Raw genomic sequence first — 27,916 nt, 5'->3', positions numbered from 1 at the left:
TTCTCTGAGTTGACCTTTCCCCGGAACGTGAGGCCAGCCTCGAAGCCATGGAGTCAACCTCCTGGTACTTATTTCTACAGTTCTTGGGTGTTAGTCTCCCACTCTGTTATTCTATATACCATAGATGAGTGCAATCTTTCTATGTCTGTCTCTCTCTTTCTGACTCATTTCACTCAGCATGAAACTTTTCATGCCCATCCACTTGACTACAAAATTCTTGACCTCCTTTTTTCTAACAGCTGCATAGTATTCCATTGTATAGATGTACCAAAGTTTCCTCAACCAGTCATCCGTTCTGGGGCATTCGGGTTTTTTCCAGATTCTGGCTATTGTAAACAGTGCTGCGATGAACATACATGTGCAGATGTTGTTTCGATTGTACTTTTTTGCCTCTCTGGGATATATTCCCAGCAGTGGTATTGCTGGGTCAAATGGGAATTCAATATCTAATTTTTTGAGAGTCGTCCAAATTGTTTTCCAGAAGGGCTGAACCAGTCGGCATTCCCACCAGCAGTGAAGAAGGGTCCCTTTCTCCCCACATCCTCTCCAACAGCGGTTGCTTTTGTTCTTTTGGATGTGTGCTAGTCTCTGTGGTGTGAGGTGGTATCTCAAAGTTGTTTTGATCTGCATCTCTCTGATGATTAGTGATGCAGAGCACTTTTTCATGTGCCTTTTGGCCATTCGTATTTCTTCCTTGGTAAAGTTTCTGTTCATTTCTTCGCCCCATTTTTTGATGGGGTTGGATGTTTTCTTCTTGTAGAGTTCAACCAGTGCTTTATATACCATTGATATCAACCCCTTATCTGATGGGTATTGTGTAAATATCCTTTCCCATTCTGTGGATAGTCTTTGTATTCTGGTCACTGTATCTCTTGCGGTGCAGAAGCTTTTTAGTTTAATGTAGTCCCATTTGTTGATCTCTGTTTTTACTAGATTGCTTAGTTCCGTGTCACCTTTGAAGATACCTTTATCTTCAATATCGTGGAGGGTTTCGCCGACCTTGTCTTCAATGTACCTTATGGTTTGTGGTCTAATGTTGAGGTCTTTAATCCATTTGGATCTGACTTTTGTGCATGGTGTCAGGTCAAGGTCTAAACCCATTTTTTTGCATGTGGTTGTCCAGTTGTGCCAGCACCAACAAATGGGAATATTTAATATAAATCATAGGGGCCAATGAGATAGCTTAAAGGGTTAGTTTGCATGTTTTGCATGTGGGAGACCTGAATCTCATCCCTGGCATTGTGACCCCAAAACCAGAAAAAAAAAAGAAAAGAAAACTCAGAGTGTTCAACTTTGTTCTCTCACTTTTTCTGCTGGGCTAGGATCAAACTCCTGTCTCACACAGCTAAGATGTGCTTTATTGCTGAACCCATTCCAGCCCTGCAGCCTCTTCTCTCTCTCTCTCTCTCTCTCTCTCTCTCTCTCTCTCTCTCTCTCTCTCTCTCTCTCTCTCTCTCTCTGGTATTTCAGCCACACCTGGCTGTGCTCAGGGCTTGTTCCTGACTCTGTACTCAGGGATCGCTCTTGGCAGGGCTCAGAGGACCATGAGGGATGCTAGGGTTGAACCGTGTGGGTTGTGTGCAAGGCAAGTACCTTAGCTGCTGTACTCTCTCCAGCCCCTGTCCACCTTCTTTTGAAAGAGAGGAAATAGTCATAACTTGACGAGCTGGTGCCACTGGGCTTGTTCCCACACAGCGGGCTAGAGCTAAGTCCATGCTGTCCCCCTCGATGGGGTTTTTGCCTTTAGGGCCCCTAGGCCCCTCGAGATCCTTCTTGTCCCTGCATGAAGGCCAACATCAAGCTGCCCCATGGCACTGCAGAGCTGAGATTGGGGAGCTGTTGTACTGACACTACCAAGAGCAGGAGGAAAGACACAGCAACGGAGCTGGCTATGAGTTTTCTGTCCTTGCGTCCCTGTAACGGGAGCCCACACATGGAGCCGCGCACACATGCCCAGCCCGCATCTCCTCCCTGCCTGCTGGATGCTGCCCGCTCCTTAGCCCTTTCCCAGTGGGGCCCCAAGGCCATCACCATGCTGCCCCTGCACCCCCCACACCCCAAGTCCCTTCCTCCCGGGGTCAAGGGCCAGCTCCCTGCTAGTCCACCCCCTTCTCTGCTAGCAGTGGGGAGCTCCCTGCAGCTTCTCTGAGGGAGCCCAGTGACCATCTCTCTCTTGCTGTTATTTCCCGTTGTCCCAGAGCGGGGGTTGGAAATCTAGTAGGAGCAGCAAGCCATGCTGTGACCCCCACCTGGACGCAGAGGAAAGGGCGAAGTCAGTCCCCCTGCTTGAGAACCAGGTTCCACTGGCAGCCTAGGCCCACACACCTGGAGGCCAGGACAGAAGGCCAAGTCAGCCCAGTGGGGCCAGCATAGGGGATTGAGGGGCAGGAACATTTAGGACAAGTGACCCGAGCAAGAGACAAGGATCCAGGTGTTGTTGTATGACTCAGAGACACAGGAGGAGGCAGTTCTCGGTCATTCTCACAGACTTTTACTGGTGCTTGCTGAGTGGCGGGAAGAAAGGCAGGTGGGAGAGAGGGTGAGAGGTGGGAAGTGGCAGGCAGCAGCCGAGCGTGGATGACTCTAGACTCATGCTGGCTGAGGTGCGAGCAGAAGGACCTGCAGGCCCCACTCTGGGCACCTGCCTTGGGCCTGCCAAGACCCTTCGGCCATGGGCAGGGGGTCAGCCAGGCAGGACCCCTGCCTGTTCTCTGTTGAGCATGGACAAGCTCTGCACACATCTCTCATGTTCACGCCGACACCCTGGAACACAGTTCCCACTTCCATACCGCATGGGCACGCACCATGCTTCAGGCACACAGGCCCGACCCCGAGATCCGCTGGGAGCTGGTGGGGGTGCGGCCCGCATCCGGTTCTCACTCGCCCCACTCGACAGAGACCGGGAAGAGCCGCTGGCAACCTTCAGAGGGTTCTGGGCAGCGGGTTAGGTCAATCTCTTCCCACAGGAGAAAGATATAAAAGCAAACAGAACACTTTTTATTTGGGTTTGGGGGCCACACCTGGCGGTGCTTGGGGGCTCCTCCTGGCAGTACTCAGGGACCCGTGAGGTGCAGGGGACCAGACCCCGGCCCCCGCATACAGAGTATGTGCTTGGGTTCTCTGAGCTCTTTCTCTGGCTCAAAGGGACATTTCTTTTTTTTCTTTTTGGGTCACACCCGGTGATGCACAGGGGTCAGCAAGGGTCACTCCTGGCTCTGCACTCAGGAATTACCCCTGGCGGTGCTCAGGGGACCATATGGGATGCTGGGAATTGAACCCAGGTTGGTCGTGTGCAAGGCAAATGCCCGCTCCGCTGTGCTATCGCTCCAGCCCCAAGGGGACATTTCTTATGGCTTTTGCTTCAGAACCTCGAAGGGGCTCTCTGAGGGGAAGGGCCAGTGAGGCAGACCTCACCTCCTTGACTTGGCCACACGAGTACTGGCAGAGCTGCCTGGGCTAAGGGTCCTACTTAAGCTTGGGGGCGGCCCTTTTTCACTGTGTGATCTGCACCGTTTCATGGCCGCACCCTCATGATTAAGTAACTCTAAGTGGCAGGGGCTGTTACTGCCCACGTGGCCCAAACTCAGGCATCATCACCTTTATCGTCCAGATAAAGTGTGTGTGTGTGTGTGTGTGTGTGTGTGTGTGTGTATGTGTGTGTGTAAAGCGGTGGGGGTGTTGGGGGCTCTAAGTTCTGTTCTTCCCCTCCAGACCTCCCTGCTACAGGGAATTTGAGACTCTGGGAACTCAGGGTAGGTAGGGGGTCAGGAGATCGTTGGAAGCCTCAGTTTCTCAGGGGGAGCTCTGGGGCCCCACTTCCGTTGGGATCCGCACAGGTGGCTGGGAGTGACTCAGTCCAGAGGTCGCCGTGCTGTCTGGGCCTGAGGGGTGCAGCTGGTGGCCCTGTGCTTGCAGGAGAGGCTCCGGCTTGCCCAGGACAAATAGAGGTGCCTAGAGGCTGCATCCATCCCCGTGGGAGACACACTCAGGATCTTTACTGGGGGACATGGCTGTCCCCATCCTCACGGCCCCAGAGCCCCGAGTACCCACCGATTACTTCTCAGAGCCTGGGGACACTGGGAACAGCCGCAAAGCAGGGCTGGGACTTAGCGGGAGAGCATTTGCCCTGCACCTCTGAGGCCCAGGGTTCCAGCCCTGGCACCACAAAATAAAAGCCCCCAAATCTTTTTTTAAAAAAAATTTGGGCCACACCTGGCAATGCTCAGGGGCTACTCCTGGCTCTGTGTTCAGTAATCACTCCTGGTGAGCTCGGGGGAACCACATGCGGCACCGGGGATCGAACCCTGGTCGGTCATATGCAGAGCAAGCACCCGCCCCACTGTCCTGTGGCTCCAGCCCTGAATGCTGACCCAGTTGAGAAGACGAGCAAGACCTCCTGCTAGAACCCTGCCCCGCAGGGCTCCCTGGCCTGTTCCTCCCCGCCTCGGCCCTGCTAAGGGCCCTGGAGACTGTCCCCAGCTCCCACAGTAGCCGTCGGGGACAGTTCTAATGGCCCCTTTCCGTGTCCTGGGGGCCTGGAGCAGCACGATCGGCACGGTTGAGGAGGGCTTGAGTTTTTTTGGTCAGGTCATAAACAGAGAAGGAGAGAGAGGGGGCAGAATGGAGACACCCATGGGGCCGGCACCCCAGTTTTGCCGTCCTTGGGGGTTGGACCTTCCCTAACAGACGCAGGTGGTGGAGCTGCAGGCAGAGGCCGGGAGGTCTGGTGGGAAGGCTGTCCATTACCAGGGAGATCTAGTGCAGTCCTGGAAGGCTGCAGGGGGCACTGGACAAGGGCACACACCCCAGGTGACAGTGAGGGCAAGATATCACTTCCTGCCCCACCTCGAGGAGCCCAGACGATAAGCAGAAAGAGGCTACTTGGTGTCCCTCCCCAGAGGCTCTTCTCTCAGGGTCGCAGAAAATTGCTGCCCACCAGTGTCCAGGGCCAAGAGGCTCTTGGCCTCAGAGCAGCTTCCTGGCTTCCCTTCCTCCAGCAGGGACCACCCCCGTCCCAGGCGGGGCCACTCTAGGACAGGATTCAGGCGAGTCCTGATTTATTGTCTGTGAATCTACTTCCTGGGGCCTCCATCTGCCGCTCTGGACTAAAGGTAGGGCTGGCAGAGAGCGCAGCAGGCAGGATCACCTTGCTTGCAACCCACCTGGATCCCCAGCACCACATAGGGTCCCTTGCGTCCCACCAGTTGTGACCCCAGAGCACAGCTGAATGTGACATCAAGGATGACAGCAACTACCAAACTCCTGGGTTGTCATTTCATGACAATGGAAAGCAACGGGCCATGCTATGGAGCCAGAATGGCAGGGCGTGAGCAGGCAGCGGGGGAGGGTGGTGGTGGTGGTGGAGGGTGCTGGGCCCCACCCAGGGGGCACCCTGCTCCCATTCATGCCTTTCATCCTTATACAACTGACCCTCACAGCGTGCCCATCGGAGCTCTAATTCCCAGGGAGGCTGCACCCCATAGGCTCCATCACCTCCAGACTACAGGAGGGAAGCAGCAGCGCCCTCTTGGGCTGGTGTGGGGGACAACACGGGCTCTGAGCCAGCAACCTCAACAACGTGGCCGGCTCTCTGTAGGGTGCTTGCTAGCCTCTTCACCACTGTGTTCCTCGTTATCAGCGGGCGTAAGACCCTTTTTTTTTTTTGTGGGCGGGATTGGGGGGAAGAAGGGGGAAGTTTACCAGACAAGATTTATTGGTTTTTGGGGCTGGAGCGATAGCACAGTGGGCTAAGCATTTATTTGCCTTGCAGGCGGCCAACCTGGATTTGATTTCCACAATCCCATATGGTCCCCGAGCACCTCCAGGAGTAATTGCTGACTGCAGAGCCAGGAGTAACTCCTGAGCATCGCCGGGTGTGACCCAAAAAGAAAAAAAATTAGTTTTTTTTTTTTTTCCTGGTTTGGGGGCCATATTTAGCAGTGCAGGGGTTACTCCTGGTTCTGTGCTCAGCAATTATTCCTGGTGCCCTGGTGCTGTTTGGGAGACCATATGGGATGCCAGGGATCAAACCTGGGCCAGCCGTGTGCAAGGCAAATGCCCTACCTGCTGTACATATTGCTCCAGCCCACCAGGTGAGGTTTGAACAAAATGAAGACCCCTGCTCCCCTCAAGGTCAGAGAGAAGACCTGGAGTCCTTGTGCTTAGCAGGCACTCAGCCCCTGGAAGCCACTGAGGGCCTCCACTCCTCCCCCCACATACCAGCTGCTCAGTGGGCACTGAGGCCCGCTGTGGGTACCTGCCTTTCCCCAAATTTCACTGTAAAACTCTTTGGTTTTGGGGCCACACCCGGTGATGCTCAGGGCTTACTCCTGGTGGTCCTCTGGGGACCTTATGAGATTCTGCAGACTGAACCTGGGTCTGCTGCTTGCAAGAAGCACCCTACCTGCTACACTATTACTCTGGTTTCTTACTATAAAAATTTCTAGTGAAGAGAAATAGTTGTGTATACTTTTAAAAAAAAAAATGTTTCTTGGGGCTTGGGAGATGGCTCAAAGCCCTGGCAGCTAGGCCTGACCCCCAGCACTACACGGTTCGCTTGTTTGCTTTCCAATATCTGAATGCTGCAGAGTCCTGGGAGAGGAGGTGTGCGGGTGGTGCTCACTGATGCGTGGAAAGCTGGAACCTGGGCCTGGGCCCGCCCCTTCCCGTCCTCCGTAGTTGATTCCCAAATCCTGGATCTGACTTGGGGCCCGAGGGGCTCTGGGGAATCACCTTGAGTCCTGAACTCCGGAGAGACCCTCACAGTGGGGTGCTGGGGGGCAGAGGCTCAGAGTGGGGGCTAGGAGAAGGTCAGGATCAGATAAACAGAAGGGAGGAGGCCCGCTTCCAGGTGTCGTACAGAACCCAACTATTTGCCGGGAGCCGAGGGAGCTTTCCCTGGCCCTCTGCCCCTCCCAACACATCACTCAGAAGAGTAAGGTGGGGTCCTGGATGTGGCAGAAACTCCGTCCTGCCTCTTCTGAAGCTCAAAGCAGGCGCATGGAGCTACGACTGACATGCTAGAAGGGGCATCCCCCTGCCAGGAGGAAAATGGATTTATTGCTTTATAAAAAGTCTGGAAACAAAAAAAACCACCATCAACCTAAAAAATAGACCGTCCCCACTCAGGGCTCCTGAGAAGTCCGGGTGGGGTTCTGTGGGTGGTGGGGGTGTGTAGGGGCAGACGGAGGAGGGGGCCTCTCCCCTGTAAACAGCCCCGGTGTGCTGGCGGGACCAGGCAGCAGGGGGCGCTGTGGCCCTACAGCTGGGACCCTCTGCGTGACGCAAGCCCGCCGCAGGCCTGGCTGGCTCCGGGGCGTCTCCCAAGAATACAGACAGGCACCCAGAGCCCACATCCGACCCCGACCCACCCCACACACGTCACGCGCACACACACTCGCTCCCTTTCTCTCCTAGGTCCTGACACACCCGCCCCGGCCTGAACTTCCCCTTCTCTCAGCCGCCACCTTCTTTGCACCCGCCAAAAACATCTGTGTGTGAGGGTCGCCCTGTTGGTGCCCTTTAATTCCCTTCAGGTCACAAAGCTGGCGAGCATGGCAGTGGGGACTGGGCCCTCCTCTGGCTGTGCGGGGAGGCCTGGGGGTGCTGCCCAGCTTGGCCCAGGCCTCCTGGGCCCTGTGAGTGACCACCCAACCCGGGCTCCCTTCCCCTCGCAGGCCCCCGGGGTCTTCTCCATAGTCCCTGTGGGAGAGGCCCCAGACACAGGAATGACAAAGGAGTTAGCACCAACGGCAGGAAGCAGGGCCTTCCTTCCTCAGCAAACTCCTCCACGGGGCAGGGGAGGAGGCGAGGGGCCAGGCCAGGGGGTGCAGACAGTACAGGCCTTTGTCCTCAAGCAGGCGTGGCTGGAGGGCATGCAGCTGAGGGACAGGTGGCAGCACCCGGGCCCTGGAGGGGCAGGACCTGCCTGCTGGGCGCCTCTAGCTCCTCCCGCAGGTACCGGGGAGGCATCCCAAGGACCCTGAGGGTGCCAGGGCACAGCCCGGGGCTGCTCCGTCCACGCTCTGTCCAGGCCTCTCCCTGTCCTTCCAACGCAGAGCTCCCAGGCAAGGCTGGGGGCCAGGGAGGGAGCGCGGACACCCCCTCGGTGAAGGAAAGTCCCTGGAGGTGCGTGTGGGGTCCTCTGAGGTGGGGCGGAGGACCAGAGTCAGTCACCGGAGCAGGGTGGGAGGCCCCGGCGCGGAGTGCTGGGCGCTACACGAAGGCCTCCTGGTTGGATGAACCGTTGATCTTCATGAAGAGCTTGTCGTTCTCCCTCTTCTGCTGCAGCTGCCTCTCCAGCTGGCGCCGGTAGCAGATGAGGTAGAGGGGGAGGCAGAAGCCCAGCAAGCTCAGGCCCAGCAGCCCCACGTTGACCTGGGGGAGAGCAGGGCTGAGAAACCAGGCCGGGAGGGGGCCAGCGCAGGGCAGCGGCACCTCACGCTCAGGGTCAGGGGGAAGGAAGGTGACAGGGCAGGAGAGGGTCCAACAGGAAGTTCCCAACAGTCCCCCAGGCCCCGGAGTCAACATTCCAGCGGCAGAATTCCCCTGTCCCCGCCACCCTCGGGGCTGGGCCCTCAGCCCCACTGATCTGAATCTAAAGGGTGGAGCGGGAGGGCGCCGCCTCTGCTGTTGACCCTGCAGACAGGTGGCTGAGTGGACCCTCCTGGGGCCGCCGCCCCCCGACCACTCTAGCTGTGCGCCCCCGGGGCCCTAGCTGCCAGCGTGCCCTCCCACAGCCATCCCTTCTTACCCACAGAGGGTCTCCCTGGAGGGGACCCATCATGGCCAGAAACAGGGGCTGCTGCAGGAGGGCGAAGAGCGCACTGACCAGAGACTGCAGACCTGTGAGACTGCCGAACTGCGTGGAGGGGTACCTGCGGGCGGGAGAGGACCATGGCTACACTCTGCTCCCCTGCCTCAGCCCGGCCCGAGGGGAGGGACGGACCCAAACACGCCCTTGGAGGACTTCCAGTGCTGCAAAATGACTTTCCTCTGTGGGCCCGTAAGAGGGCGGGGGAGGGGGAAGCCACAGATCAGGTGTGCCCAGGACCCAGGGGTGCCTGGCCAAGCTGGGTGGGAGATCGGGGTCTGCAGCTCGTGGAACAGGCCCCGGGAGCAGGTGGGAGGCTGGGCCCTGGTTCCACTGAGCGGTCCATGGAGCACATTGTGTAATCCCGGAAACTCAGCATCACACTCTCTCTCGGCCAACTCCCCCAAACCCTGCCAGAGCAGCCGCCACTTCCTCCAGGCAGGCGGGTGTGGTGGTGGTGGGGGGGAAAAGGGGCCAGGCAGACCTAAGATGAACCCCACGCAGGCGATGCGGCTGGAGGGGCACAGAGTTTTAGCAAAATCTCCGCCAGCAACTCCCGGGCATTGCCCCCCAGCTGGGCGACACACTGACTGGCAGGTCAGCCAGAGAGACTGAGGCGGGGTCTGGGTCCTGGCAGGGGAGCTGAGACCCGGCAAGGGAAGGAGGAACGGCTAGGTTTCCCCCGAGGCCTCTGAGACGGAGGCAGGGGCTGAGATGGTCGGAAAAACCACACTGTGAGTGCGCCGTCCCGTCCCTCCTGGGCCCAGGCTGAGCACACGTGGGTGAACCCTACACTGAGCTCTGGTAGCTGAGCTTCCGGGCGGCTGGGGGCGGGGCTGGGACACGGCTCAGCAGCTGCCCCGGAACCTAATGAACTGCATGAACTGCGCAGGGCACTAATGTGGCTGGGGGAGCTGACTTCGTGCTCAACGCCAAGGCTGTGGGCACCCAACTGTTGAACCCCGGCCCGGAGGGCCGCCCGCCTCCCAGAAGTTCCCCATGTGAGAAAATGAACCGGAAGAGGGCAGGTAGCTGGGCCCCCAGCCCCACCCCTACCCGTCATTCCCTTGCCCGCCCCCAGCTGTGGCCACGCCACACCCGGACTTACACAGCAGCATACAGGCCTCCGATGGAGGAGTGGATGAAGCCTCGCACGATGGTGTGCAGGATGAAGGAGAGGATCTGGGGGGGCAGAGAGGACTATGAGGCCCCTTCCCTGGTGTCCCTGTCCCCGCTTCCTGGGCCCCAAGCATCATGCACTGGAGACCCGTGACTGGCTCTACCAGCCCCCACAGGCCAACTCCTAAATTTCCAGGAACACTGTAAACCTTTGTCCTCACCCAAAGGAACTCTGATCTGTGGCTTTGCCAAAAGAGACACAAGCTATGGCAGCCAGCCACCAAGTGTCCTTGTATTGGGACTTGCGTTTCCTGAATCTAACCATACCTCTGGGCACTAGTTCTGCATGTCAACACAAACTCATCAGGGCCCGGGGCTCCACACGGTTTTGTGCCTGTAATTTATCCCGCGGGGGCCAGGCGCAATGCTCGGCACACACGAGTGGTGGGTCTGATCCTGGCATCACCGAGTTCCCCGAGCACTGCTGGGAGCGACCCCAAGCCGCCAACCCAAACAAATACATCCAACGAGAAATCACACCCCAGCTTTCAATAGTGAGTGCCAAAACAGAGCTCAAGTCAAATTTCTTGGGTGGGTGCGTGCATGCGTTGTGTGTGTGCGTGTGTGTGCACACACATGCGCTTAAGGCAAGTGCTCTACTGCTGAGCCCTCCCTGGCCCGAGTCAGAGTTCTCTGCAGTAACAGGAGCAGAAGATGCCCAGGCCCACAGTGGAGTCTCTCCAGCCGTGCTTATGGTTTTCTGGGTAGCAAGTATATGGTGAAAATAACCCGCAGATGGTGTGTGGCAATGCATCTCTTTCACACTGGCATCACCCTCAGTGGCATCACCCGGGCTGCAATTTTCACAACAAGAGCCTTTACACCAGGGAAATGGGTGAACACCGAAAACCAGGTCTCCCTTCCGACCCCAAGCCCGCCCCTGTCCTTCCCCGGCCCCCAGCTGCCAAAGAAGTGTCTGCGGAGCGTTGGTAGGAGGCCACGCTCTGTGACCCTGTCTGCTCTTGCTAAGGGAGCGCTGTGCCCAGAGGTCCCCCTGCCAGGTTCCCTGGGGCGCACGGGCAGTGGCGGTCCTTCCTTGCCCCCGCTCTCAAGGGCGGAAGTCTCCGGTCTCTTGAGAAGGCTGGTGTGGCTGCTCAGAAAGCCGAGACGCAAATGCTGAGGGTTCCTGAGAGGCTCAAGAGCAGCTGCTTGGCCACAGGCCCCTCTGCCTTCTGCAAACAGGCCTGCCTCCTGCTCAGTGGCTGGACCCACTCCCAAGAATGTGGGCAGCGGCGGGCCCTGGGCTCCACTCCCTGGTGGTGAAGGAGGGCTGGGCCCGGGCGTGCGTGCTCGCATCGTAGGCCCCTGCCCTTCCAGCACGGGCCCCGCTGCCTGTCCACAGCTTTGCTTTCTATGTGAACTGAAAACAAAACAGCAATTGACAACGCTGCCGGAGCATTGTTCCTCAACCGCCCAGCAGGGTCAGGACAGGGAGGAGCAAGGCACCAGGGATGCAAGATCACTCCCAGCTGGCACGTGGGTAGGCCCAGTGGTTTTCTCAGGTCTGCATACAATCACGAGAGTGCTGTGCTGGGAAACATCCGGGTTTGAACATTCGTCAGCACGTGGCCACTTGGGAAAGCACAAGGGCTCTCGCTTTCCTCCTTGACCTGGCTCAAGATATGGTCGGCTGGGGATGCAACCCAGGACTCACACGTACAAGGCGTGTGGCACCACTGAGTCACATGCCTGGCCTCCCCAGACACCCTAATAGACTTGAGCAACACCCATCTGGAAGTGGGTCCCTCCTAAGCTTGGAGACTCAGAACAGTTTTATGACCCTAAGGATGGAGCCAGGCAGGTAACAAAAATTTGCCTTGCTTGTAATGTCGTTTCCAAAGCCTCAAGTCTGGCACCGAGCGAGCAGGCTTTGAACCCACACACCAAGCACGCGTCACGGTCTCTCCCCAGTCTCTGACAGAGCGACATTCTGGGAACCGAGAGGCTGAGAGTCCCAGCAACAGCGCAGACTGGCCCAATCTCTGGGCACTACCTCGCTTAGCTATCTGACTCAATGTCAATCAAGCAGCCACATGACTAGCCCAAAGGGTCGTCCTGGAAATGATTTGATGCTGGTGTTCACAGTATAGAAGATGTTTGAAAGACCAAGAAGAATCTGCCTTCAGATTGTCTTCACAGTCATAGTCCTTTTTTTTTTTTTTACTTTTGGGCCACACCCAGTGGTGCTCAGGGTTTTTACTCTGGGCTCTGCCCTCAGGGATCATTCCCGGCAGTGCTCAGGGGACCCACCATATGGGATGCCAGGGACTGAACTTAGTCTAGTCACCTACATGCAAGGCAAGTTTTCTTTCTTTCTCTTTCTCTTTCTCTTTCTCTTTCTCTCTCCTCTCTCTCCTCTCTCTCTCTCCTCTCCCCCCTCTCTCTCTCTCCCCCCCCCCCTCTCTCTCTCTCTCTCTCTCTCCTCTCTCTCTCTCTCTCTCTCTCTCTCTCTGATTGGCTCCCAGGATAAACACATCAGGCCTCGAGTTCATTTGTCCCCCAGCTGAACTCTTCCTCTCCCATACCCACCTGGAGAGGCAGGTTGGGAATGAGACAGGTCACCCCAAAGCCCACAAGCAGCACATTCGTGAAGGCGAAGGCGCGCATGGCGTTGGTGACCTTCTGGATCTGCCGGTCCCGCTTCTTCTTCTCTGGGTTTCTGTGGAGACACATCACACGCTGGAGCCGGGGGTGTGGATGGGCTCATGGAGCATCCGGTCCTCAGCAGCACAGCCGGAGGAAGGAGGGGGCACACTCAGACTGCCCAAGCACACTGGAAGGGTGTTACGGCCTAGGCAGCACCGGTCCACCCCCCACCCCACCCCTGCCAAGTGTTGGGCGTGAGTCTCACAAGGGGCCCATCTCTCCAGCAGAAGGCGGGATCCGCGCACTGCAGGGAGGAGCGAGCTCAGAGCAGAGGGAAGGGGCCGGAGCAGGCCTGAGCCAGGACATGGCAGAGCCTGGCTTCACTTTTGGCTCTGGCTACACCTACATCCTGCAGGGAGCTGACAAGATGCCCGATCAGGGAGTGGGGGCTTCTCCCCTCGGGCAGCGGGGCTCTGGTGGCAGGGGAGGAGGGAAGAGTATGCAGCAGATGGAAACGGAACTGGGATGGGCACAAATAACCTCCCGGTGGCAGGACCTGACCTAGATAACAGAGTATTCACTGTAATTATTTCCTTGTGAATTCACTACTACTGATTCTAGTCTCACCACCCACATCGACACCCCACAGACAACTGTAGGACACCCAAGAACGAACGCCAAGTGTTGGGAAGTGAGCAGATAGCCCGAGGCCCACGGCTTTCTCCCCAGCGATTGCAGGCAAGCCACTGAAAGGCCAAGGGTCAGTTTCCTCGCCTGGAAAATGGGTACATTGACATGCGCCCCATCAGGGAGTGAGGAGGCTGAAGTGAGGTACTGTGCACGGGACATCTGAAGCGCTTGGAGCGACGCCTCACACAAACAACAGAAGCTCATTAGATGGGGTGGGGTCAGAGAGGACGGCTCTGGAGTCATCCTCTGATCTGAGCCCAGCCCTGACATCCTGGAGGACTCAGGGCCTTGAAGACGCCTCAGAATCCTGAGCAGAGCTGGGAGGATACCGGATGCACGGTTAGAGCAGCTTATCACACACAAGGCCGGGAGCCAACCCCCAAGGGATTTCACACCCCTTGTGCCGCCACCGTGCTGAGAGCCTGTGTGTGGTCCTGCAGGATGGCCCCTGGCCGGGTGGCCGCACACACACCTTGCCCTGCTTTCTCTTTTCTCCCCTCTAGTCTAGGCACTCCAGGGACCTTCCACGGAGAAACAGCGGCCCCTGACCTTGGCTGGAGGCCAGCGGCAGTGTACATGCTTCTCATGCATGAGGCGGTGGTTTAACCCCCGACTCCAAAATCACAAACAAAAAGGAAACGGCCGCCCTGTCTGCTGAGCTCAGGAGGGGGTACTGGGGAGTCCCCTGAGCAGTGCAGGCCACCTGGCTCAACGCCAGGGCTCAGGGACGGGGAGAAGGCCCAAAGGGCTGGAGCGCTGGGTTCAAGCCTGACCCAAATGGTCCCCGTGCATGGCCAGGTATGACCCAAAATAGAAAACAAACAAGAGACAAAGCTGGGCCTGGCAATGCTGCCTACTGGGCAGAGTCGGGGCCACTATGGCCATATCCAGTGACGACTACAGCTGGCAGTACTGAGGGCCAAGGTGGGGTGGAAGTTAAACCTGAGGCCTTGAGCATGTCCATGAGCCTTCTCCACTTGACATTTCATTGATGTTTCAAGCTTTGGGTCACACCCAGTGATGCTCCTGGCTCTGGACTCAGGAATCACTTCTGGCGCTGCTCAGGGGACCATATGGGATGCCAGGGATCGATCCCAGGTCAGCCTTGGGCAAGGCAAATGCCCTATCCGCTATGCTATCACCCCACCCACCCAGTCTCTGCCTGACGGCTCATTTGAGGAACCTGTTTCGCAGGGGGCTGGGGCACGGGCCCTGGCTACGCACTGGTTAGTGTCCTTCTCTTCAGGCTCTTCAGAGCCATCTTCACATTCCTTCATTCTCCAGTCCATGATGTACCCGATGATGGGGGCCGTCAGCAGACACAGCAGCTGGAGCACGCCGAAGATGGACGTGTAGAGGCCAACTGGGGAGGAAGATGGTGTCACGGAGGTGGCCAGGGCTGCGGCGGGCACCGCACTCAGTCTGAGACCCCACGGGTCCCCCCCTGGGCGGGAGTGGCTCCCGCTCTTGACACTATGGGTGATGAGGGGCGCCGTGAGCTTAGTGGTGAAGTCAGCCCCCGAGTCAGGGACAGGCCCCCATTCTCCAAGTCCCTGGCTTGTTTTTATGCCCTGTCTGCCACAGTGGCCTTGCCCGGAAGCTGCAGAAGTCAGGGCCCGGGAATCACCCGGCTCGCAGTGTCTGTGTGGGGTCTGGGCACAATGGGCCATCAGAAGCTGCCTCTGGAAATAGATCTGCAGGGCCCTGTTCCGAGGGGTGCTGACGTAAGGGCTCCCATCTTCAAAGAGCCAGACAATTAGGAAGGGATTTTTCAGGAAAAGAGAAGCTGCAAGCCGACCGCCCCACCCCGTCCGCAGAGGGGAAGAGTGTATGGCGCTCAGGGCATGGCGCCTTCTGGAGGAACAGAGCTGGGCTTGGGGACTGTGTCGCAACATTCCCGGCCATCCCCCGCCCCTGCTTACCAGTGGCCATCACTGCGTCCCGAGAGCCAGGGTGAGAGAGTGGAGAGGAGAAAGGTTAGCAGCAGAGATGGGGAGGCAGGGGACAGAGCAGGAGTGTGGGGCAGCTAGCTCTGGGCCCAGTACACGGGCCTGGTCCCACCAGGATCGACTCAGAGTCCCCAGCCCGCCTGGGGAGGGGGAGCTCCCGGCTTCCGGAGCGGAGGCCCGGGTGCGTCTGCTGTCCTTTTCCTGTCTGCTGGGGCTGCGTCCCAGGAGGGCTGGTGAATCAGACTGAGTGTGGGCTGGGGCTGTGACAGGGAAGCAGTGAGGGTGCAGAGGATCCTGCAAAACCAGAGTGTGCAAGTGTGAGGAAGAGAGAGTGTGTGTGTGTGTATGTATGTGTGTTTGTGGGAGGCGGGGGGACAAAATGACAGTATAGCGGGGAGGGCACCTGCCTTGCACGGGCCTGACCTAGGCTCAATCTCCCGCACCACACATGGCACCATGAACCCTGAGTGCAGGGCCAGGAGGAAACCCTGAGCACTGCTGGATGTGGCCCCAAAACATAGACAAACAAAAAATTGTGTGTGTGTACACACACTGTGTGTTCGTGTGTATGTGTAAGAGTGTGTGTGCTGAATGTGAGTCCCGTCCCAGAAACACTGTCTCTTTCTGCCTTTTTTTTTGGTTTGGTTTTTGGGCCACAGTGGGTGATGCACAGGGTTTACTCCTGACTCTGTGCTCAGGGGACCTTACTGTGGTGCTGGGGATTGGACCCAGGTTGGAGGCACAGATGGCAAGCTCCTTACCCGCTGTACCATCCCTCTGGTCCTCCTCCTGCCACCTCTGAGTGCAGGAGGAACCAAAGCATCTGACAACGTGCCCCCACCCCGGGCCCCATCCCCCAAGGCAGTCTCCCTTCTGTGCCCCCAGCTGAACCCAAAGCACGCGCACTGGGCAGAGGGGCCTCGGTGCTGGCGCAACTATGCAGGATGGGGAAGACCAGTGTCCTGTCAACTGTGAGCTGAAGCTCCTGGGCCTACTTCCTCTATTTCCTCAAAATGACTTTATGAATGTGGGAAACAGTCATAAAAATTCGTCTTAGGTAGCAGAAGATGTTTTTGGAGAACTTGAGTCAAGGTCACGCACGACTCAGTAGCAGTAAATGAGCCGTCCTGAGGTTAGCGACGGCCTCTTTGGGCTTGAGATTTCTTTTCCCTTGAGTTTTGGGGGGAGGCAGCCCATACTCGGTGGTGCTCAGGATCACTCCTGGCGGGGCATTGAGGGACCATATGTGGAACCAGGGAGCAAAGCCAGGTTGGCTGCGTGCAGGCCAAGTGCCTAACCCACTGGATTATCACTGGCCCAGATTCTTTTCCTTTTGAGAAAGCCCTGGCAAAGGAGGCTCTCCTGGCACTGTGTGCCTGGCAGTGCTGGGGGTCAAACCTGTGCTCCGTTAAGCCATCTCCCTGAGATGCTTTTCCCTTTCTGAATCCTATGCTGTGCTCAGGGGGGGCCCAGGTCTCCTCCCAGGGACATGTGGGCCAGACTGTTCAGTGCTACAGGGCCTGAGGATGAAGTGCAACTTGGGTCAATGGCCCCCACAGGACTCCTCAGTGGAGTTCAGGGGCCATCAGGGCTACACCTGGCTCTGCTCGAGGGGCCACGCAGTCCCTGCCACTGAACCAGAGTCCTACACATGCAAAGCATATGCCTCTGTGCTATTTCCCCCGCTCTAGGGCCTGTGGTTTTAATATGCTGCACTGCAGCACATCAGAGCTGCTTTCTGCACAGGATGGTGCTCAGACACTCATAAAAGTTTATTGTTTGTTTTTGCTTTGGGCCACACCCAGCAGGGCTCGGGCCTTACTCCTGGCAGTGCTGGGGGGTTCTATGGGGTGCCGGGGATCAAACTCAGGTCAGCCTTGTGCAAAGCAAATGTCCTACCTCCTATACTATCTCTCCAGCTGCTAAAAAAAAAAGGGGGGGAGGGGGCTGGAGCGATAGCACAGGGGGTAGAGCGTTTGCCTTGCATGCAGTCGACCTGGGTTTGATTCCCAGCATCCCATATGGTCCCCTGAGCACCGCCAAGAGTAATTCCTGAATGCAGAGCCAGGAGTAACCGCTGAGCAACGCCGTGTGACCCAAAAAGCAAAAAAAAAAAAAAAAAAAAAAAAAAAAAAAAAAAAAAAAAAAATTTGTTCTAAAAGGTTTCCCATGGCAGAAAAGTGAGGGTGCTCCACCAGGCTAACTTTGCCCTGGAAGGCTCCCTGGGCCTTCACCATGTCAGAGCTCACTCGGCATTGTGCAAGGCTGGGAGATTCTATCTGCCCGTGTCACAGAGGAGCCGTGCTGCCTGCTTCCTCTATCTGGGTGCTGTCCTGTTTGGGGTTGTCCCTTTAAAGACCGCCTTTGATTTCTCACCATGCTACGGTGCCATTCCCGAGGGGAAAAATAAGCCAACAGGAGAGCGGCACAGCGCAGAGCCTGCCAATAAAAGGGATTTACCGAAAGTGTTTGTCCCGCGCGGGGATGACTAAAGCTGACTCAGGCCAGGCCCTGAGGAAGTACTGACTTTCTTTGTTGAATCAAAACCTCTAATCAGCTGAAGACCTTCCGTGCTGCTCTAGAAAAGCGGCGTGTGGTTTATCAGTTCTGTTTACCCACGCACAAGCCTGGACTGGGGGGCTGCAGAGGAAGGCTCGGCCTTGCCCGCTTCCCGGTCCCGCGGCCGAGGCTCTGCTGGGACGTCCCGCCTCCCGCCCCCCCTCAGGCCAGCCTCCCGTGGGGTTCGTGGTGCCGTCTTTCAACATGCTCTCAGGGGCAGCCTGTCTCGTTCAGTGTTGCTTACCCACACACGTCAGCTGTCCCCTCCGGGCAATGAAACACAGGCACCCGCACCCCAAACACACAGACTCGAGTTCCTCCTCCCCACCCTCGCCAACCGGGAAACAGCGGCCAGGAGAGCCCCGTCCGTCGCGGCCAGGAGGAAACGGCCCCAAACCGTAACTGCTGCCTGAGCTTTGGCCATTTCACGGCCTCCTTCCAGTCAGCAGCCAGTGGACCTGGCCTGGGGCGAGCGGGAGTGACCGCTGTTCTGTTCAAGGGCGGCGCCCTTCCAGGACCGGGGCTCACCTACCTACGTCCTGGTCGCCGCTGACCAGAAACTTGAGGATGTTGTTCATGGCACCCATGTAGAAGATGAGCCGCAGCTGCGTGACGCACATGGTGACGAGGCTGAGCAGCAGGATGGGGCTGAACACGCTGTGCATGAACGAGGGGGCCGCTGTGGGGGTGGGGGGGTGCTCAGCTCAGAGAGGACAGGGGCTGCAACCCACATTGGGCCCCCCCTCCAGACGCCAGGGGCCTGGGTAGAGAAGTCCCGACTTCACCCACGAGATGCCCACATGCTGGGGTGGGCCTGGGCCAGGGGGGTGGTGCGGGTGCTGGCGCTGGGCACCCAGTTGTGGGGAGTGGGTGGGATGTGGGCCCCCAGCCCCCTCAGAGCTCTTGTCCTCCTGTGTGCCCCAGGATGGCTGGTGCCCCTCTGATTTGGGGGTGAAGGGAGCTGATGCCCGTGTGCCCTTCCGCTGGTCCTAGTCCCCCATGAGGCACGGCGGAGGCCAGGGCCATGGAACCCAGCGAGGCTGCTCTGGTCAGCAGGGGTGAGCTGTGTCGGGGCCTGGGAGGGGCGGGTGGCAGAGCGGGTACCTGCGGCGTCGGGCTGGCACTTCACCTCCAGGTCCACAGTGGACAGGCACAGCTTGTGGCCGTCCTGCAGCGACGCCTGCTCCTTGGCGCCCCGCATGGAGCTGCCCACGCTGAGGCGCCGGCCCACCGTGGTCACCTGCTTGTAGAACTGCTTCCCGGTGATCTTGTGGTCAAAGCCCAGCCAGCTGAATTTGATCTTCACCCTGTGGGGGGAGTGGCCGTGAGCTGCTGCCCAGGACCCCGGTGGGCCGCGAGGGGCTGAGGGCTGGGCGCGTGTGCACTCACGTGTAGTCCATGTCTTCCGGCCCCGGGAAGGGCTCCAGGGGCCAGTTAAAGAAGCAATTGAAGAAAACTAGTCCGGAGCAGCTGGCCCAGACCACGAGGATGATGATGAAGGAGACCCCGAAATCGTAGATGACCTATTGGGGGCAAGGTGGGAGTGCAGTTGGCAGCAGGCCACCCCGTTTCCCCGGGCTGAGGTGTGACGGGCCACAGCCTGCCAGTCTGGCTGGGGGCTCCCCAGACATTTGAGGCATTTGCTGTGCGTGAGGCTGACCGCAGAGCCAGGAGGAAGCCCTGAGCACAGTCGGGGCGGGGTGTGGCCCCACCCCACCCCCATCAAAATAAACAAGCAAGCAAGCTAGCAGTTACTGTCACTCTTGCTGTTTTAATTTCTTTTCCTGTTGGTTTCTGGCCATGCCCAGCGATGCTCAAGGGTTACTCCTGGCTCTGCACTCAGGAATTCTGCACTCCTGGTGATGTTCGGGGGACCATATGGGATGCTGAAGATTGAACTCAGGTCAGGCATATGCACAAGGCAGGCGCCTTACACGCTGTATACTCTCTCCAGCCTTTTTAATTTCTATTTTGTTGTTGTCTGGGGGGCCACAACCGGTAATGTCCAGGGTTTACTTCTGCCTCTGCACTCAGGAATAAATACTCTTGGCGAGCTCAGGGTACCATATGTGGTGCTGGGGACGGAACCCAGGTCAGCAGCGTGCAAGGCAAGTGCCCTACCAGCTCTAATATCACCCGGGCCCTTGCTGTTTATCTCCAGCACGAGTTCGGCACTGGCAGACAGCGGCCCTGGAAGGAGAACGTGGTCAAACAGGACAAGCAGGGGAGAAACTTCTGGCTCCTCGCACTCAGGGGGCGAGAATCCTCACTGTCTCTGGAAGGGAGGGCCCAGGATGCCTCAAGCACCTTGATGCTGGTGCTTGCCCACCTGAGGCCTCCTCCTCTCCCTGGGCCTCCCCCCATGGAACTCAGGAAAGGGATTTGGGGGGGCAGGGGCGGGGGAATTGGAGCTGGAGCCAGAGGGGTGAGCAGCCCCTCTGCCGGCCTGGCAGCAGCAGCGGCAATGGAAGTGGGAATTGTGTTTGCTTCAGCCTGACCCTTCGTGACTTCCATGCACTCTAAGTCCTGTCTGGGAGGGAAACAGCTGAACCAACTTGGCTGTGAGCAGCGCTTTGGCCCATGACAGCGCTGCCGTGGGGGAGCCAGGAGTCAGGCTCTGGACCCCAGCAAGCCCGCCCCCACCCCATTCTCCACGGCAGCCCAGCAAAGCAGAGGCTTTTGCGGTAACACCCTGCAGAGATCTGCTAGTATTTTCCAACCCCCCCCCCCCAGCCCCCATGGCTCAGTGGTTTGCTTTTCTCGCTCCTCTGGGGCCCAGGTGCATCCTCCCAGGTGTGGGTGGCAGGGAGGGGCCCAGCTTGGCACCCACAAAGACTTCCCGCTGAAGAAGCCTTTTGGAGAGGCCTCTGTTCAGACACCAACGCAAAATAAACAAGCTGGAAACCGCCGGCCCCACCCTCACCTTGATTCCTGGGAAGGTGACGGCTGAAGAGGCATAGGAGCCAATCATCAGGGAAATAAAGGTGGAGCGAAGGTCGCCGAACATGTTGGGCAGCTGGAAGACAAGAATCAGGGAGTTGAGCACTGACTAAGGAGGAGAGAGGCGATAGCTAGGTGGAGCCAATGGCTGCTAATCCAGAGATTTTTCTTTCCTGGTCCGAGTTTGAGAAGGGCGAGACAGCAGCAAAGCAAAAGCACTCCAGATGTTCAGGCCGGCTTGCCGGACCTCCTGGCCAGCCAGAGCCCTGCAGTGTCCCCTGCTCTCGCCAGGGGTGTCCCCGGGGTGGCGGAGGCTTCCCCTGAGATGTCCCCAGAGCAAAGTTGGGAGGCTCAGGCTTTGTTCAAAGGGAGCAAGTCTATTAAAAAGAAGAGTTTATTTGGAGATGAGGGTGTCATTTCGTAAATAAAAATAACAGCATCCCAGAGAGACCAGATGCCAGCTGAAGCTGCCAACCCCAGTGCCATGGTTCCCTCGGCTTCCTGCTCCCGGGCATCTGAGAGCAAAAGGGTTTTCCCTTCCGCTTGGCTGGAACCCAGCACCCAGCACCTGGGACAACGAACAGCCAGTCAGGCTTGCTTTCCTCCGGCTGAGACCACCCCCCCCACCCCCCCGCATTCCTCTTAGAGCATTCTGGGCCCAGCGTGACCTTGAAGCCCACACCCAGGGCAATGCCTGGTGGAAAATGACAACCAGCCAGGGGTTCACACAGACACGGAGCAAAGAACATCCTCCCAAAGGGCCAGCCAGGGAGGGCCTCCCCTGCACATACACAGTGCCTGGACACCCACTGCTCCCGGGTGACCCAGCCCACCAGCTCCCGCACTCAGCTCACATGGGGCCTCCCTTACTTGCCTCCAAACACATGCGGGGAGCAAGAGATGGCTCAGTGGCTAAAGCACTTGCCCTGCAAGCCAAGATCCCTGAGTGCACTCCCCAGTGTCACCACATGGGTCAATACACAATCTTGGCCTCTCTGCTGCATGTGGTTCACGGGAACACCAGTGATTCCCAGCCACACCACAGCCAGGATCATGACTCCCAGCGAGCACCACTCCCAGACTGTGCATGAGCACCAGGGCTGAAAGAGCACAAGTCCCAGGGGGCACTGTGAGCACCACGATGACATGTGTGCAGCCTCCAGCATCATAGGTGTTATCCACAGACGTGAAAGGGCTTCGGGAGAAATGCATGACGGGCAGCAAGCTAACCTGCCTGGTGTCATTTTTGTCCATTCTGCTCACAACTGAGAATAAGGAAAGGGACACTGAGAGTGGAGCTCAGTGGTGGGGGCTGTATCTAACAGGGGAGAGGCCCTAGGTTTGGCCTTCATAGAATCAGCCTGTTGTAACCTAATATGAAAACAGCATTCATGTCAGTTATATCTCAATTGTCACACTGTCGTCCGGTGTTCATCGATTTGCTCGAGTGGGCACCAGTAACATTTCCATTGTGAGACTTGTTGTTATGGTTTTTGGCATATCAAATATCAAATAAGCCACAGGTAGCTTTCCAGGCTCTGCCATGCTGGTGGGATACTCTCGGTAGCTTGCCAGGCTCTCCGAGAGGGATGGAGGAATCGAACCCAGGTTGGCTGTGTGCAAGGCTGTGCTATCGCTCCTGGAGTGATATATCTCAATAATAATAATATAAAAAAGGGACATCAGGGCCGGAGCGATAGCACAGCGGGTAGGGCGTTTGCCTTGCATGCGGCCGACCTGGGTTCGATCCCCGGCATCCCATATGGTCCCCCAAGCACCGCCAGGAGTAATTCCTGAGTGCAAAGCCAGGAGTAACCCCTGAGCATCGCTGGGTGTGACCCAAAAAGCAAAATAAAAAAAAAAAAAAAGGGACATCATTAAAATAAAAATTTTTGTGCTTCAAAACAGTGAAAAGTTGCCAGGGACGTGGCAGAGTGCCTGGGTGGGTGCCTGGTAGGTGTGCAGTCCTGGGAAGGAAGCACCATGAGAAAAGGGGAGGAAGGGGCCGAGCCCTATTACAGCAGGTCGGGAGCCTGCCGTGCATGCTGCCAACCCAGGCTCCATCCCTGGCATCCCATATGGTCCCCTGAACCCACCAGGAGTGATTAATGAGCACAGAGCCAGGAGTAACTTTGCGCAGTGCCAGATGCGGCCCAAAATTGAAACAAAAAAGCAGCAGGGGAGCAGAAAGATAAGTGGGGTTACAATACCTGCCTTGCGTGTGGCCAACCCAGGTTTGATCTATGTGGGTAATCTCTGAGCCCTTGCACTGAACCATGGCCCAGATGGCTGAGAATAGCAGCAGAGGCCTGTTAGCACTGCTTGGGGAACAGCCCCAAAAAAGAAAAAAAAGTGCAAATATACATTATAACATGGATAAACTTGAAAATTTGCTGAGTGGAAGAAATCAGTCACAAAGACCACGTATTATTGCATGAGTCTATTGTTGTGAAAGTCCAAAACAGGCAATTCTAGGCAGAAAATAGATTCACGGTTGCCTTAGGCTGGGGAAGAGGAAGCTGGGAGTGAACGGGGAAGAATAGTTGATGGGGACAGGGCTTCCTTTTGAGGTGATCTAATTGATTCTGGGGCTGAAGGCACAATTCTGTGAACATACTGAAATTCACTGAAATTCAATATGGTAAGTTGTAAGGTCCACAAAGTATGTTTTGCCATCGCCCTTTAAAAGGGCGCAAGTGGCTGAGAGATAGTCCAGTGGGTAGGGCACTTGGCATGTACACATCTGACCCAGGTTAGATTCTCGGCAGCTCATGTAGTCCCCAAGCACTGCCTGGTGTGATTGAGTGCAGAGCCAGGAGTAAGCCCGGAGCACTGCCAGGTGTGGCTCCAAACCCAAAACCAACACACACAAGTCTGGAATTTAAGATGTTTAAGAATCCCAAGATTTAAAAGGAACTTAATAAAAATTAATGTTACCTCAATTTAAAAAATTAAATAGTTCCCCAGTGAAGGGGTACCATTGCCTTGAAAAGGCACAGGAAAGCTGCCTAGAGCATAAGCCGGAAGTGCTCGCCTAGGCCACCTATACCTCTCTGAAGAATCTGCCCCCAAGAAATTCTCAGCACACAAACAGCTCTTCTGTTGGCCCCTTCCCCTTCCCCCAAGAGTGAACCTTCTGTCCACTCAGGTTTCTCAGGAGGGTCTGCGGGAGATCTGGGACATCTGGAAAGGTCCCCCCGCAGGAAAGGAGGAAACGGGAAGTGTCCGTGTGCGGCGTGCCATGAAGCCATGAAGGGCACTCAGGCTTCCTCTTTGCACACCTGCTTCTCAGCTATGCTGTGCACAGTGCCCAGGACACGCCTGGGATCCTGAACTCACATATTTGGGCTGCTCCGGCAGGCAGCCCCGTGGGGAGGCAGAGCTGGGCCCGATGTGCTCCAGGGAGAACGCAGAGATTAGTTCTGCTTTCATGGAAGCAGGGAACTGCTCCCACCCCGGAGGCCACACCAGCCGGGCAGGTTAAGGGAAGGGAGAGATCAAAGAGGCTTAGAAAAACCCAACCAGAAGAACAGGGAGAGAGGAAGAGCCTGGGGTCCAAAACGCCGCTTGTTCTGTACAGTGCCAAGCCCAGACTGCTGTTCTACAGGGACCTTTGCAAGGGCCCCTAACTTGGCAACAAGGTTTGGGGGCTTCTCCAGGAAAGCAGGCAGCTTGCTTCCAACTAGCCCTAACTACCTTCTTACCCTGCTCAAACTGCCTTAACTTGAACCCAAGCTAGAGGCCAACAGAACAGGTGTCTGGGGCCCGCAGACTACAGTAGGCTGGGGTTAGGCCCTCCCCAGAGCTGCCGGGAGTGAGAGGAAACACCCTGGGGGGCCCGGCTCAGAGGCAGGGGGCCCTGGGGCCCAACAGCCCTGCTTGCTATCCTCTGCCTTTACTGAGAACATTTCCTCCCGAGAAAATTCTGCTCCCCAGAAAGTTATTTTGGTCAGCAGGGCCATTCCCAGTGGGTTCTGGAGCCTCAAGCCATACAGACAGCTTTCCCACCAACACCTACCTGTACCTAGTATTTTAAGTTATGATTAATTTTCCTTTATTAGAAAAAGCAAATTAAGCCCATTAGAAAATAGCTGAGCAAGGATATATAAACAGAACCCATGCTGGTTATCCCTGTTACAATTTTGGGTTTTTTAAATTATTATTGTTGTTGTTGTGTTGTTTTTTTTTAATTGAATCACTGTGAGATACAGAGTTACAAAGTTGTTCCTGACTGGGTTTCAGTTATACAATGTTTCAACACCCAATCCTCCACCATTGTAAATTTCCCACCACCATTTCTTTGTTTTTGGGTCACACCTGGTGATACTCAGAGGTCACTCCTGGCTCTGCACTCAGGAATTATTCCTAGTGGTGCTAAGGGGCCATATAGGATGCTAGGATGGAACCCAGGTCCACCAAGTTCAAGGCAAGCCTGTATACAGTAGGTAAGACACTTGCCTTGCATGCAGCCAACCCTGTCACTGCATATGGTTCCCTGAGCACTGCAGGGAGTGATCCCTGAGTACAGAGCCAGGAATAAACCCAGAGAGGCCCAAACTCCTGCATCCCATAAAACGTTGTTTTAGAGAAGATTAGCATTGATCACGGTAGCACTGTTGAGCCACTGTTCATCGATCTGCTGGAGTGAACACCAGTAATGTCTCCATTGTGAGACTTGTTACTGTTTTTGGAATATGCCATGGGTAGCCTGCCAGGCTCTCTGAGAGGGACGGAGGAATTGAACCTGGGTCAGCCACGTGCAAGGCAAACAAACGTCCTAACCTCTGTGCTATGGCTCCAGTCCTTAGAGAAGATTAAAGGGAAATATACTAAAACTAACAGAGTTGTGGGGTTGGTCCTAAACTATCCCTTCACTGACACTCCTGCTTTCTTTTCCTCTGATTATTATTTTTTAATAGGGCTTCCCCTGCAGGCTGTGGCTGCAACACCTGGGGTTCAGCAGAGCTGGAGGCCATCAGGACTATTCCTGGAGGTGCCTGGGGTGCCTTGGGGTGCTGGAGACTGAATCTAGGCACAAGGCCCACCCCTTGGGGCCACTGCATCTTTCGATCCTCTGAAAGCCTATTCTTTCTGTATATGGAGAAAATGAGTCAGTGATTGATACTTGTGTTACAATGAGCTGATTATGCCAGAGGGGGGAAATTCAACAAGACTGATCATGAATTGATAACTGTTTAAGTTACAGATAGGGAGATTAGGTGAGTTACACTATTCCCTCTAGTAATGCTACCTATGTTTACATTTTTCAGTAATTAAAATGGGAAAAGCTTACACTGAACAGATTACAAAGAACTGAAGAAATGTCTGAAATTTTTTTTGCTTCCTTTGTTTATGGGTCACACTCATCAGTGCTCAGAGCTTATTCCTGGCTCTGCACTCAGGGATCAGACCTGGCGGGGCTCCTAGGAACCAACTGGAGTACCAGGATCAAACCTGAGTCGGTCATGTGTAAGGCCAGTGCCTTACCTCCTGTACTATCTCTCGGGTCTCATTTTCGGCAATTTTCAAATCAGTAATTTACAATCATCACTTATCTTTTTTTTTTTTGGACCACACCTACTGGTGTCCTGGGTTACTCTTGGTTTTGCACTGAGGAATCACTCCTGGCAGGGTTCGTGGAGAACCATATGGGATGCCAGGGATTGAACCCAAGTTGACCACATGCAAGGCAAGTACCCTACCTGCTGTACAATCATTCATACTCTTTTCTGCTTATTTTGGTTTGGGGCCACATTTAGGGGATCAAATGGTGCTGGGGGTAGGGATAGGGGTTCCACACACAAAGCACATGCTCAGTCTGTTGAGCTATCTCTCCAGTACTGGACATTAAAAAAAAAATTCCCCCTTGCTTTTTGGGTAACACCTAGCAGTGCTTAGGGCTTACACCTGGCTCTGAGCTCAGGAATCACTCCTGGCAGACTTGGGGGCCCATCAGGGGGCTAGAGACCAAATCCAGGCTGGCTGTGTACAAGGAAAGTACCCTACCATCGCTCCAGTCCCAGAATAGTTTTATTTAAAAAATGTTGGTTGGTAAAGGGATGTAGGGAGAGGGAGAGAGAGAGAAAGAGAGAGAAGAAAAATGATTGCCCTAGTGGGGGAGTGGGGGAGGGTCGGGGGAGGGAAACTGGGGGCATTGGAGGTGGGAACGTACACTGTGAAGGGATGGGTGTTGAAACATTGTATGCCTGACACCCAATAGTGAAAAACTTTGTAACTGTATCTCATGGTGATTCAATAAATAAATATATAGCACTGTCGTCTAGTTGTTCATTGATTTTCTTAAGCAGGCACCAGTAACGTCTCCATTGTGAGATTTGTTGTTACTGTTTTTGTCATACTGAATACGCCACGGGTAGCTTGCCAGGCTCTGCCATGTGGGCGGGATACTCTCCGTAGCTTGCGGGCTCTCTGAGAAGGATGGAGGAATCGAACCTGAGTCAGCCGTGTGCAAGGCAAACGCCCTACCTGCTGTAATAAATCTTTTTAAATAATGGATTACTGTGGGAAAATAAATGAGAGATAATATCACTCTGGCCAAAGGAAGTAAAAACATTTTAATGCAGATTTTGTAAAAGCTCTTTATATATTAAAGTCAGGTTAGTCTCGATGGAGCAAGTAGTTTCATGTCTTGGCTTAGTGTTTTGGAACCAATGGGTGTGTCAGAGAAGGGACGCAGTTCAGTGGCAAAGAACATGCTGTCCATGTATGAGGCTTTGGGTCTGATCCCCAGCTCCCCCAATGCTCCCCCTAAAAGAGGAAGTCAAAATACACTAAATCTTTTATGGAATACCTGGAACATGTCATAGGTTGAAATCTCTCTGAAAAGAACAAGGGGCAGAAGTGCCTCGGGGGAATACTCTAGCTACTACAGTGTTTGACTTGCCTGCAGTCAGCTCGGGTTTGCTGTCTGCCTCTGCATATAGTCCCCCCAGTACCACCAGGGCTGATTCCTGAGCACAGAGCCAAAGTAAGCTCTGAGTGCTACCAGGTATGGCCCCAAACCAAAAAATTAAAAATTAAAAAAAAATTCGGGCTGGAGCCATAGTATAGCAGGTAGGGCTCTTGCCTTGCACACAGCCGACCCAGGAATCTGGGCGCAGGGTCACAAATGAGTAGTTCACAACAGGAGGACAAGTGGGTTTCCCCATGGGCATCTACTATTCCTCAAGCAAGCGCTGAC

The 27,916-nt window shown here is 55.9% G+C and overlaps 1 protein-coding gene across 4 annotated transcripts in view; it reads right to left on the bottom strand.

Annotated features, from left to right (window-relative positions):
* Positions 1-7,020: 7,020 nt before the first annotated feature.
* The window catches only part of SLC43A2 (solute carrier family 43 member 2), a 43,374-nt gene continuing 22,478 nt past the window's right edge, over positions 7,021-27,916 (bottom strand). For 3 of the 4 annotated variants that reach the window (XM_055130883.1, XM_055130886.1, XM_055130885.1), the window contains exons 6-15: positions 20,699-20,791; positions 19,165-19,298; positions 18,880-19,082; positions 18,308-18,454; positions 15,190-15,201; positions 14,492-14,630; positions 12,521-12,650; positions 9,921-9,994; positions 8,753-8,876; positions 7,021-8,376 (exon numbers count right to left, since the gene is read on the bottom strand). In XM_055130883.1, the coding sequence (XP_054986858.1) occupies positions 8,215-8,376; positions 8,753-8,876; positions 9,921-9,994; positions 12,521-12,650; positions 14,492-14,630; positions 15,190-15,201; positions 18,308-18,454; positions 18,880-19,082; positions 19,165-19,298; positions 20,699-20,791 (1,218 nt within the window). In that variant the 3' untranslated portion in view covers positions 7,021-8,214. The remainder of the gene's footprint in view (positions 8,377-8,752; positions 8,877-9,920; positions 9,995-12,520; positions 12,651-14,491; positions 14,631-15,189; positions 15,202-18,307; positions 18,455-18,879; positions 19,083-19,164; positions 19,299-20,698; positions 20,792-27,916) is intronic. The other variant, XM_055130884.1, reaches the window with a different exon arrangement.

This window comes from Sorex araneus, chromosome 3 (genome assembly GCF_027595985.1).
Source record: "Sorex araneus isolate mSorAra2 chromosome 3, mSorAra2.pri, whole genome shotgun sequence".
NCBI lineage: Eukaryota > Metazoa > Chordata > Mammalia > Eulipotyphla > Soricidae > Sorex > Sorex araneus.
Note: the sequence above shows the minus strand (reverse complement) of the source record. Positions and strands in the feature narration are given on the sequence as shown.